Below are 13,752 nucleotides of genomic sequence, written 5' to 3' on the forward strand. Positions count from 1 at the left end.
CTCCTAAAACACTGTACAGTTTGTAATAAGCAAGTTACATTACAATCACTTCATGTTTTGCAACTTTTTGTAGATTTAATGTTTTCCGCTACTGAATTTGACTAAGAAAAGATTATGCCAGACACTAAGAATTTACCCACTCTCCTCTCCTGACAAGAGATTAGGACCAGTCTGTTCTAGGTACAGCTGATACATGGTTTCCTAAGCTCAACAACAGAGATGTCTAGATGTCCCTTTCTGTGTTCTTCAAACTAAAAATAAGTTTTTCAAGTATCATCTCTTTTTGATAGAGTTGATCTCTTAGCCGTTGCTTTAACACCTGACACAAACAAGTGACCTTTTCTAAAAATACACAAGAACTTGCTATGGTGTTGTCTCAGTTTTCTTTTTCTGGTCTGGAAAGAACTGTTTTTAAATGCTTTCTTCATAGAGAAATGCTGCTGAGATGTTTGAAATCATGCAAGACTTTCCAATGTGCCTTTATGCAAAGATGTCTCATTTTTTATCACCTACCTCACACCCTTGGTGGAATCTTATCAGCACCAAGCAGAACATGACGGTCACCATTCTAGGTACAAATATTGTGAATTAACAGATCCAAAACAAAGCATGTCATTACTGACATTTAGTTTCTGACCCATGTAATTCAGTGTATCTCTGCTCTGTGGCTGCTTAGCTCGGTGTTCTGTATTTTAGTTTCACACTTTCTGAAGTCCATAATTTTACAGAATAACCTATTGATGATTATACAAACAGGAAACAAAAACAACCCACATTGTTTTCTTAACAACCTTAATCCTAAACTTGTCCTTCAAAGTACTCAAAACTTCTTGCAGCTTGGTGTCCTCCACAAAATTACAAATAGGTAATATACATTGTAGCACCCAAGGTGTGGCTGAAGCTGTTGTGTGAATACAAGAGACTTCATGTGAAACACCCCCAACACTGAATAACAGGATAGTTTTAAACCAGTTTTGATAACTGTCTATAGTTAAAAGATTACCTCAGTGATTCCCACCATGAAATCTCATTAACTGGTTTTAATTAGTTGCCAGAAGTTCATGCCTTTAAATAATATGTCCTTTTTATATATATTTATCTTTGTGGGATATGGAAATAAAATGTACAGCAATAGCAAAAAAAAAATCCACCCAAACCAACCCACATATCCCACAGACCAAAAGAAATCATAAACAAAACACAATTTGCCAATGAAATTATGAAGGAGAATAACAACCTTTTTTATTGGCAACAATAGGCTTTAATTCTGTAAATGAGCAAGACAATTTGATACAGACACATTTGGCCAAGTTTTATAACACTGAACAATGTTGTAATCTCATTCAACTTTAAAATTATAGGGAAGCTATTAGAAAAAATACCACAGCCCTTGCTTAAGATTTTCTACTGGGGAGAAAAAAAAAGGTACTTAGAAAAAGGCAGAGTTAATGCAAGGACAAGCGACATCAAGAGGTTTTTCCACTTCATGTGTTGCAAATGACACATTCAGACCTAACATAAAAACATAGACAAAACAAAAGAAGTGTGCAGGTATTCTGGCCAGCAGTTAGTTTTACACATCTGTGATGCAATATTAAATTATCTCTTTCTTTAAAAGGCACATTTCTTTGATGTAAAATTCAGCTTTTGTGGTTCATTAGGACATGAAAATGAAGAGTGAAACAATTTTACCATGCTTGTGCTTTAACAACACAGCTGTATTGGAAGACTTCACCCCACAAAACATACAGTGAAGCTGTATGAAGCTTGTACATCAAGGTACAGGGCATAACCTGAAGACTAACAAGTGGGAGAGGACAGTCTAACAATGAATAATTCAAGTCAGCCATTAATCCTAAGAATATATTCTGTGCTGAAGTTATTATTGCTGCAGCAGGTGAAATGAAGAGTTTAAAAATAAATTTTTTATCAGTGGTGTACATCAGAGCAAGTTATTCCCAGACAACACGTAATATAGAAATCACTTTTGGATCACCTCTCTAAATTTATAAACAAATAACTAATAAAGTTTGTCATGAAATTGGTATGCAAGCTTTAGTTCTGAAACGGAGAAACTTGGCATTTAGAAATCCAATTCAATCTCAAAAATCTATTGTGTACATTCTGTTAGTATTGTTCCATTAGTTCAAATCAAACAGGGCTTACAAGGACTGACACTGTTTCAGTTTTCAAACCGGTCATTTGTATTCAAATTCCGTGACTCTCCATGGCGTAAGACAAAGAAGTCATCTTTTTTCAAGCCATATCTTTCAAGAGCTTCATTCAATTTAACTGGAGGATCCAAGTAATACTGAAAAAAATGAGAATAATATGAGGGAAAAGATACCACTGCAACATTTTTTTTGAAGGGAAAAAAATCTCTAAAAAACGAGGGGAGGAGAAGGATATTTATCAAATTAAAATGTTTGGGTTCATTTTAGATTTTTGGAATATAAGAACGCTGATTTACAGCTGCAGAGTAAGTAGCAAGGCTCAACTTGTGAGCCCGCACTCGGTGCCTCAAGGCAGGAATAGATCCCTCCGTTGGAAGCGCTGCCGCCAGCAGCCGGCGCTTTCCCCGCTGCGCACCCCGCGCTCCCCCCTCGGTACCGCCGTGTTTGTTACATTGCCCAAAGGCACCGCCACGGAGAAATCCTCTGTATTCGTGCTCCTAAATACACAGTAACTTTTGTACTGCGGACACAGTAACACAGCTTATTGGAAACGCTGCGGACAGGAAATGTTCTGTCCACCCATCGCATCCTGTGCTCCCTCCACGCTCTGCCACGGAGCTGCACGAGCAGCAGGGACGGAGCTTAGACGGGACAACATTTGACAGATCAGGTGATCACACTATCAGGAATGAATTAGGAGATAAAGTGGTGCAACTGATGCGAAAACAAAGTTGAAAAACAGCTACCAGACAGTATCAAAATAAATGTAGCTACTTCCTATTCACTGCACTTTCAGTTGCTGTGAAAGTATCTGGGTAACCTTCTTATTAGATCTGTGGACTTAGGGGGCTGTAGAGAGGAATAAAACATCTTAAAAAATCAAAAATTCAGAATAACTCAATTTTTTCATGTCCTTTCTGGTTTTAACTTTGAATCAACTATTAAAAATACTGTACATATTTACTAAACAGATATAATTAATAAATACTGTTTGACCTACTGGTATGCAGTTCTTACTACCTCCAAGTGATGCACCACTCAGTTTGTTTTTATTACTGCATAACTTAATACATAACACTGCAAAATACTGCATGTGTCCTCATCTGTTATGTTCCTCAGCATCTGGATATCAGAAATCCTCCACATTTGCTTCAATAACTCTGTACTCTTTTAACCATGGAAATATTTGATGTAATTGGTTATGAAAAGCTAAGCATTGTTTTGAACAGCAGTATATAGAGTAACAATTTTCACTCATACAAAGTTCACATTTTAAGTTTACATTTACAGATATGACAAGCAAAGCTTCACTAATGACTGTCTAGCACTTGGAAATCTCAACTCATGCTTAGTGTTGCAATTTACCTCATTTGCTAAAGCAAAGGTCCCCCAATGAATTGCTACAGACTTCTTTGCTTGAACATCAATATGGATTCTTACTGCTTCTTCAGGATCCACATGCTGGTATTTCATAAACCACCTACCAAAACAAAGAAGCACTTTTTTTGTGTCACCTAATCCAGTGCAAGATTTCTCCTTTACTGCCATTGCAAAGTACAAAAAGAAATATGTGCTCACCTAATCAAAAAAATCATAAGCATGTACACCTGGACAATATACAGAACACTCAAGATCAGGAAACTAACATATACCAACATAACAGCAAACAGCAGTTCATTTATTGTACTGTCTTTTTGAAGGATATTTTCTTAACACTATTTTCAATAGGTTAGGGCCAAAACTTTAAATCCATCTCTGAAAAAATTTGGTGCTAGCAGTGCACACCAAAAAGTGTGTGCTTCAGAAATAGCCACAGGGATAGGCAAAACAGAAGAGAGAACCTGGCAATTCACAGAATTTTTTACCATGCTGTTTGGATTCCCATCTTTTTTTCTCAGTCCATACGTTCTTTCCTTCCAGCATCATATGAGTACTATCATCTAAATGTTGTCTCCAAAAGGAAAAAAGTTATCTCTCCTGAACAAACAGATTTTTCACACACTATAACCAAGTCATCCTTGTCTCCAGATAAGTTGCAAAACCAGGGTCAACACTGAAGCAAGAGAAAAATGCAGCAAATGACATAAACTGGAATGGCCTGGATAAAATTATGCTGTTTCAGAAAAAAAGGCACAGAGTAATTCCAGATTTTCACTCAACATTTTTAAGGGAAGAAAGACTGCTGATTCATCCTTGTTGTCCTTAAGTCTGAAGAAAAAACTCTCCAAAAACTTTATTAAAACTACAGCTATAGTTTTAACTTCTGGGTGTATTTTTTGTCTTCAGTACATAATTTCATTTACGTATATCGCTCAAACTCTGATTTTCTTACCTGGGCTCATAAGCTCCAATGGGGATGGCTGCAAGATCAAAAGGTCCAAACCTTTTACCTATTTGTTCAAAAGCAAAACAATATCCAGTATCTCCTGCGAAGAAAAACCTGTTCCAAGGTCCCAAGACAGACCAGCTGCCCCAGAGAACCTTGTTATCATCTGTCACAGTCCTTTTGCACCAATGCTGGGAAGGAGTGAAGACAAAAGTGACCGCGTCGTGACCAGGGACACAGTTCTCCTCCCACCAATCCAGCTCGATGACATTCTCGCAGCCGCACCTCTGCATCCAGGGCAGGAGCCCCAGGGGCACGAACCAGCGCAGCTCGCTGCCGAAGCGCTCATTGAGGCCGGCCACGCTGTTGTAGTCCAGGTGATCGTAGTGGGTGTGGCTGATCAGCACCGCGTCTATCCTGGGCAGCTGCGCCACCGTGCACGGAGGGCCTCGGAAGCGCTTGGGGCCCAGGAGCTGAATGGGGGAAGCTCTCTGGCTGAAGATTGGGTCCGTGAGAAACACCAGTTCATCCATTTCCACCAGAACGGTGGCGTGTCCCAGCCACGTGACCCGCATTCCAGCTCCTGTCTGCCCAGCATCTTCTGGGCTTCGAACAAAGTAAGGCTGTAACACTGGGAGTTCTTTGTCGAGTTCCTGGCAAAAAAGAACACAATATGCATGAGAGATTTCAGAATGTACTTGGCCATGGAACAAAAACTGCACACAAGGCAAAATCTATACAGTCAAATCTTGTACTTTGTTTATGCTTTTATGCAGAGAACTGCAGCACACACCAGATGCCTTTTTAATGTCCATTTTCCCAGCTACTTCCTCCTCATTTATTTTTAGGTTTTTACTACATTTACACTTCTCTAAGAGAGTATCCCATCAGACCAGGAGACCTGATAGTGCCTTGCAGTGCTTTCACTGCAATGTCCCCAGACTAGCAGCATCACAGGAAGGGATTCCTCCACCTGAAAAAGAATATGTATACATACACACGCACAGAGTGTTACTCAACAAATACTCAAGTTTAGCTTATGCAACTCAATAATGCATCCTCTTAAGTCCTAGCACAGGTAAGTCACACATGAAAGAAACTGCCATGTTCCCCAGCCACACTCCACTAAAGCTCTGCTAGCTTTTGTCAGGCCCTCTCTCTCTGCCCATCCTCATTACATCTAGAAGTAGCACACAAAGGTTAACCTCACTTGGCTAATGTTAGCTATTACAATTCTGCCTTCTCATCTTGCCAAGAATATAATGAACATTCATAATGAACAAAATAACTTTTAAGATAAACCTTAAGGTACATAGATATGCTTGGTTATGAAAAGGTTCCACCACCTCCTCCCTTATTCCAGCTTGACAAGTTTTGCAGTCCCTGCTTGAGTACGACAGGTCAGAAAACTGATCTGGCTGAACTTAATCCAGAGGTAAAAAATACACAGCTCTCATTTTGATTGGCTCCAGTCAGACTCTGCGAGTATCCTCAAACTGGCACAAAGGAGGCCATGGCTGCACATTACCTACTGAAACTCACTGCCCAACCACCACTCATTCTCTCATTTTGAACCAGAGTTATGCTCTTCACTGCAGGTGGGTTGAAGTGCTAATGCAGAAGTTTTATATGTAATAAATAAGAGCTTTCCTATTAAAAACAAACAAACAAACAAACAGTCTTCTCAGAATTCCTGACCATCTCCAGCCTAGCCACAATGTGGCTAAGGCTCTCCTCCCAAACACTTATGGTCTGAACCCCTCACTTTGCTTTAGAAGAATTTCCACGTGCTAGGGCAGCTTTTAGACTCCTGGTACTCCTCTCCCTCATAATCACAAATGTCCCAGCACTTCTGGTTCCAAGTCAAGCTCTGCCTGCCATGGCTGCTGCTCTCATTCTCTCAGCCTAGCACAGATTAGCACTATCAGGGAGTTTATACAGAGCTGACCTTGTGCTCCTTTACAAGTCCAGCTGATGCTGTGACAGTTCAGGACTCCAGGAGCTGCCTTGCTAAACCAGTCCTGACAGCTTCAGGGAAGTTACTTTCTCCACAATATTTTATTGATTTGGAAGGCATATGTTGGGAAAAACAAAGCATGCACATCTCCATCCCCCTGCAATTCTGCTGTAAATAATAAAATATTCATGAAATTGCTTTTTCTGAGAGCTAATGGACAAGACATGTTTACTGAAGAAGTTTCATTACTGTCTCCAGGAATGAGAAATAGATAACCTTCTACAAAGCTGAACATAAGGTTAGTACAATTCATCCCCTTAGTTCATACAGGAAAAGTAGGAATCTTAGACTGAGATAAATGGCTGCTTCACCAAGAAAGAAGTCATCCTTTTCTTATCTCTATTTCATTCTAAGTACATGGGAACAACATTGGCCACAGAAATCTGAACTACAAAAGTGTTATACTGTGATATTTCAACCTAAAAAAAAATATACACAAAACTAACATAGTATTCAAAAATGGAAATTAGGACAAACCAACAAATTACATATGGTTAAGTCAACAAATCAGATTATATCAAAGAAATAAAACTCAGATATGGAACTTAATGAATTGTCATAATGCAATTTAGGTCAATTAGTACATTTTTAATGGAAAATGTTCTTTTTAAGTAGCTGGTTTTAGAGTCAGACTCCGAATTTTCTCAAAACTAAATGAATTCACTTATTTTTGCTGACATTTGGCACAAATTAGTTTTTAAAATTAGTATTATACAATATTAATAAACAATATTAAATAGATGAGGAACTGGCCAATTGGCAGATGTGAAAAATCAGTTCTTAAGTGGGACTTGGACATATTCTATGAAGTTTTATCTGGGCTACAGTTAATTTTCTTCCCAGCAGCACCCACAGTGCTATGTTTTGGATTTGTGCTGCAATCAGTACTGACAGCAGACTGGTGTTTTAGCTACTGCTGAGCAGTGCTTCCACAGCACCTCAGCCAGCTGACTGGGACACAGCTGGGACAGCTGACCCCAATCCATCAGAGATTCCCATACCAGACATTGCAGCCAGCAGTAATATCTGGGGTAAGAGGAGGAGGTGGGGGACACTCAGAGTGGATGGTGTTTATCTTCCCAAGTAACTCACAAGGCAGGCAGCCCTGCCTTCCTGGGGATGGCTCACACCTGCCTGCCCATGCAAAGAGAATAAATTTCTTAGTTGGTTTGTGCATGCAGTTTTTGCTTTACCTATTGAACTGTCCTTATCTCAACCCACAAGTTACTTTATTTTTCCCCTTTCAATCCACTGGGGAGGAAGCAGTGGAGGGTGGAAGAAAGCAGCTGACTGGAACTTGGCTGCCTAAAGCCACAACACATCTGCACTATTAATAAAGGCTTTACAGGGAGTCAGTGGGATTGATGCCATCGAGTACTTAGAATAGTTGATTTAAAGGTAGAACTAATCACTATAAAAGACATTTGTGAAAGTCACACAGACAGGAAGATTGATAGAGCAGAGCACAGTTCAAACAGTAGCTGTCCTGACCTATTGAAATGAAATTCTGTGAACAAAAGTTCAAGACAAAGCAAGAGCACAAAAGCAGTGTAACCTGTACAGAGCTTGTGCTCTCCAGGTTTCTGATACACAGGCTTCTGATCCAAGCAATGATTCCTCAGAGGATGAGAGCACAAACCAGGCATGTTGTTGAGCTATCATGGTAAATCACACCAAAACATTACTTCTCAGTGCACATGATTTGTGTTTGGGGTTGTTTAGTTGGTTTTTTTTTATTATTATTTTACAAAAGCACACTAAAATCCCCTTAAAGCAATAAGAATTACTCAACTCATAAGATTTCAAACTAAAACACAAATTCTATTAGCAGTATAGTTCACATGAAATACTTTAAACTCACACAACAGGATAAAGCAATATAATGAATGAAATATGTATCTTATGGAACTTTTATCCTGCTATAATACATTTTGTTCTGTCAGACTAACAAGAAACATATTAAAATTAGAAGAATTATAACAGATTTTTGAAATACAGCAATTATGTCAAATCAGCTACCAACAGAAGTAAAATGTGCTTAAACTGTCTTGTCTTCATTACCCAAGTAATACAAAAAATTCCTCCTGCTGTGTCCCTTCCCCCTCCCCGTTCTTGCCCTCCTAATGCAAAGCAAGAAAAAACACATGACAGGCTTTGGTAAGACTGATTAGCTTGGGATTTTTGGTGCTTAGTGCATACTGGAATACCACAGGATTTACAGAAATGAAAACAATCTAAACTGCTGATCCAACAACTAATAATGAAAGATCCTCCAACAGCACTGAACAAAGTTATTAATAAAGCCTGTAATGAAAATACAAGGAGTGCATGTATTCTGGATGATGATCCAGGCTCGTTGTGTAGGCATGATTATAATACATATAGCTTTTCCACAGTGAAGCACAAGCACAGATCCTGGATAATGTGCTCCTTTTTACATACACAAAGCACTTGGTACAGATAAACTGAACCTGCCCAGCATAGCAGGGCATCACCAGGCTCACCCAATGTGGAAACTGAAGCAGGGATCTGGCTCAGAGGATGTGACATCTAGCAGTGATAAATAAAGTATGGAGCCCTTAGTCTGAATTTTAAACAAGCTCAGATGCACTTCACAGGCTGATGTAGGGGTGGAAGAAAACTGGTTGAAACAAGCATCAAAATGACTGAGGACTCCAGAAGTGCATTTCATTGATCCCTATCTAGGTTTTTCTCTTTCTGATTTACTTCACCAAACTTGTGAATAATTACAGGCACCTAATTAAAAGATCTCCTATGCAAAAAATAAAATTAGCCCATGATTAATCCCAGCTGGGTCAGAGAGATGGCTTTTTGGCTTTTCAGCTGGTGCCTTGTAGATTTCTTTGTGATCATCCTTTATTGTAGGGACAAACTGTAAATTAAAGGGGACTGCTGCAGTTCTGCATCCCATCAGAGTGCTGCAGCTCTGCACCCCACAGTGCACCTCAGCTTTGCCTTCAAGGGACCTCAGTCACTGCCCAGCTTTCTGACTGGCACTGGGAAGACATGAAGTCTGTTCTACACAAACCAAGGAGGGCAGCAGTCAAAGGCAACTGAAAACTTACAGATGTGCATTTCATGGAAATGTGGCCAGCACACTGTCTAGAAAGCTGTACACACTGATGCCACCATGGTCACCACAAGGAAGAGACCAAATTTTAAAAAGTAAATTGCTGGAAGGGATCCCAAGACTGACACAAGTTTGCTGATCTTCTAAGTCAATTTATTTATTATTATATTATAGCAAATTTATTTGTTTCTTAAACATCCCCAAACCATCATGCATTAATGTCTAATGTGGCTTTCCTGCCCATAAAACTGATAGAATTCCTTCCTTCACAGGTAGTTCAGGTAAGACAAAATGGAAAGCTCTTTGCTAGATACTGGCTGTGAGATTTATAGCTTGTGCATACCTTCCTGCATGCTTAAAAGCATTATTAACACCTGCTTGTTAGCAAGTACTGTCCTTGGCTGTGCACCCTTCAGCACAGCTTTTCTGAGTACAGTCAACATCAGAAATGCCCTGAGAAGTAATTCTGTCAAAACCCAGTCATCTTCATACCTCCTGTGCCCATAAAGATAACCCATGGCTTTCCAGTACCCATTACTCTTCATGGGAAAGAAGCTTCTCCTGTCTCCTTCTTTACATACAATACCTGACAAAAGCATTTCACCACCAACAAATAACAGTGTTACCCAGTAAACTGGCATTGTACTTTCAGTGTTTCAGTACAAATACTTGCTCAGGTTAGTTTTAACACATGCAATTTTTTCTCCTGGTGTACTGAAACATAAAAAAAAACAAACCTGTAAGTATTTTCATAAGTAGGTGACAGAAACTATTACATTTTCATGCAAGAGATGCAATATATGTATTCAATTGCCATCTAGAAAAAAAGGTAAAATTTTTAAAATTGGATATGTCATAAAATAAGCTATTTCATGCAACACAAATTAAGTTAATAGAATGCTTCATAAGGCAACACCTATTAAAAAGGAATTGCTGTAAGTGGTTTATGACTGAGCTAGAGGGCCAATTTTTTTGGTTTTTTAAATATAAACTGAGCTGTATAAATTAAAGCATGTGGAACTGACAAGGAGATAAAAATTAAAGAGGTAGAAAGTATTAACCTACCTTTTGAAAAGAATAAAATGTCAATAAAATCAGAAAAGTAAGACTTAGAAAAGTCTCCAGAAGATGCCTAATAAGTATTAAGTTAGAAACTGTCCTATTTTATTGATTAGAGCAGAGGTAAAAGCAGTCTTAATCATAAAAGTAAAACATGGAAGTATTCACCTGCTTTGAGCGTGGCACATTGCTGTTATTTTTTTCCATGAAGGACCATTTCAAAATGTTGGGTAAGGTTGGTGATTTCCATGTTGGCCACGGGTTGACAAATCTCCCATCTTTGCCCCTCTTTGATTTAGTGACATCCTCTTCTAACCTGTAGTCCAGCCTGAAGCTTTTTCTGAAGGTCCTGGAAAGATCACTGGCCCCGGAAGCTCGACCCGAGTTCTGCCGTCTCTTCACTGCTTCCTTGGGGTACTGGTTACAGGAAGTTGAAGGCTGCTCCTCATCTGTGTTCTTATCCATGCCTTTTTCAGGAGAGCTAAATCAAATTTGAAATTAATCAATATTTTCTTGGTCTAGCATAAACATTCATAAGACTGAACGTTCTCACACACATTAGGAACAAGCCCGCCTTTCCTGTTTTATGATCTACTGGATTTTTTTAATCAACAAAATATGCTTTTAAAACAGTCACTGTTACACAAAAGACTTCCAAAACATGCTGTGACAAGCAGACATGAGGGCTCTTTGTAGTTCAGGCTGAATTTTACTCCCTGGAATGCACAGTTTCAGATACTAACACTATTATCTACCAACTGCAAAAGTGAGGGGGAAGGGTTCCTTAATTTACATTTTGGAAGAATAGTCATTCCTCCTGAAACTTATGACATTGGGTGCCTGATGTAACACAATCCTGCAAGTCTGTGCAAGAGGCACTGGGATATACCATACCTTAGGATTTGCCTATATAATGCCTTGGTTTTGTAGTAAAAACTGCAGTCTTGTGTAGCATTGCTAACACTTACACCAACTCACATGCAGGAAACTCAGAACACAAAAGAATATTTGGTACTGTTTCATATTTTGTCTAAAGCAAACAAGAAGTTTATTATAATCAAGGTAAATAACTGTTTCAAATACAATTTTGATACACATTGAACTGAACTGACTGGTGAAAAGCCACAGGAAATTGAAATCTTTTAAATCACAGATGCAACATTCACTCTTAATTCCATTGTGAAATATAGAAAAGTGAGAAAATAACTGAGAAAAACTTATTTCTATGAAGTCACGATTCTGGTACATTTCTTAGAAAACTACAACTCAGTAGTCAGAGTATCTTATTCCAAACTGCACTTGGGTGTTGCAGACTTTACAAATATAATTGAATTATACCCAATGCAGAAAAACAAAATATCCCTATTTTATTTCAGAAGTTGTCAAAGCAATTCAATTGAATCTAAATGCTACAATTGCTATGTTTACTTTCAACTGAAATGTTGAAAATAAATACACTGCTCTGTTAGCTTAAAAAAATGGTTACTGTTTTAATGAGTGCATAACTTTCTGGCATTTACAAATTCTACCTAATTAAAACTGGAATACAACTAGTAATGAAAAGAAGCACTAGTTACAGCTAGGTGCAGGAATAGTTTTTAATAACAAATTGTGAAGTTCATCCTGTGGAAAATTCTCTACCACATCTGGTAGATGGACAGCTCTGTCCTCCCTACTGTTTCACTAACTCAAATACTCAGAGTCCAGCTGTACACTCAGGAGCACTGGGCTGGTGTAGGCAAGGCAGTCCATGCAACAACAATCCCAGAGAACAGAACTGAAGCTCACAGTTTTCCTAGAAATCTCATAACTCATTCTGCCCCATAAGCTCAGTCACAGGGAAAATTAAATGTATTGTTCACTGCACCATTTCAGCTAAGACATTACACATATGTGCCAGCAAACTGAACCCAATGCATCTGGGGATGATGCTCCAACTCCAAATGCAGAGCCCATTTCTGCTATTTCAGCAGCAGCTGATGACTAAACACTAAGTATGGTATCAGCTACAAATATTATGACAATTGATAAATATTGTGAAATTTTCCTAACAAAATAACCATTATTGTGCTATGCAGTAGAGATAAAATACTAACACATCAAAATTCATTTCTAATAAAAAAGCTGAACAGCATTCAGAAAACATGGCTGATAGAATTTTTTTTACCCCTGGTCACAATCTTATTTTATGTAATTGCTTTGTACTCCTGTTTCCCTGCAGTTTTACTGAAACCATTCCACTAACATATTTCCTGTTTAGCATTAGGATACCATATCTGCATCAGTTTCAATTTAACTCTTGCTATTTCCAGGCTTTTTTCCTCTATTCCACTAAACATTTCCCAGAATCAGCCTTCAATGAAACACTCAACTTGCTCTATAGCATTTTAAGCAGATGTAAATGGTAACACAAGGAATCAGTGCCACAGAAAGGCAGACAGAATACCCAAAAATTGGCACTGAATATTTTAGCTGTTACTTTAACTTAAGAGTTGGGTTGTCTTTTACATTCCTCCAAGAGCATTTTCAATGCCAAGTCAGTTTATTAATTTAACAAAGCACACAGACACAGCATAAAACAGCTACTCTTTTAGAAAGCATCATGAAAACAGATCACAAAAGTTTAATCAGATGGGTGCTTAATTCCAGGAAATTATTCTCTTAACATCTCACACATCTGATTTTTGAAGTGTATATAACCACCATAATTATTGCTCCTACAAGACATTTTATATTAGAGACTAGGGTGCCTAAAGTTTTATTTTTAAGCTTCTCTTTATCTATTCATTCATCGCTAAAATAGGTGAATTTTACTTTTGCTTAAACCTTCATATAAACCTTTGATCTTTTTCTGAAAGTATAAACCCCTAAGGGAAGCAGGGATCGACTGTGCTGATTAAACAGAGACAATGCCAAAGCATTGAAGGCACTGCAGGTATCTCTCTGTCTGCCAACATATTTTCCACATGATGCACATACATTACTTTCATTAGTATTCCATAAGCAACTGAAGGGATAAAAGACCTCAGTGCTCACAGAATACTTTAAACCTTTTACATGCATAAGAAGGGGACAGATTTACAAT

At 38.4% G+C, this 13,752-nt stretch overlaps 1 protein-coding gene across 1 annotated transcript in view; it reads right to left on the bottom strand.

Annotated features, from left to right (window-relative positions):
* NAPEPLD (N-acyl phosphatidylethanolamine phospholipase D) overlaps positions 1-13,752 on the bottom strand; it is a 22,500-nt gene continuing 8,748 nt past the window's right edge. Inside the window, 4 exon segments of the mRNA XM_074538834.1 lie at positions 1-2,311; positions 3,540-3,654; positions 4,507-5,153; positions 10,836-11,148. Coding sequence (XP_074394935.1) covers positions 2,183-2,311; positions 3,540-3,654; positions 4,507-5,153; positions 10,836-11,148 — 1,204 coding nt within the window. The 3' untranslated portion in view covers positions 1-2,182.

This window comes from Zonotrichia albicollis, chromosome 4 (genome assembly GCF_047830755.1).
Source record: "Zonotrichia albicollis isolate bZonAlb1 chromosome 4, bZonAlb1.hap1, whole genome shotgun sequence".
In the NCBI taxonomy this organism is placed as follows: domain Eukaryota; kingdom Metazoa; phylum Chordata; class Aves; order Passeriformes; family Passerellidae; genus Zonotrichia; species Zonotrichia albicollis.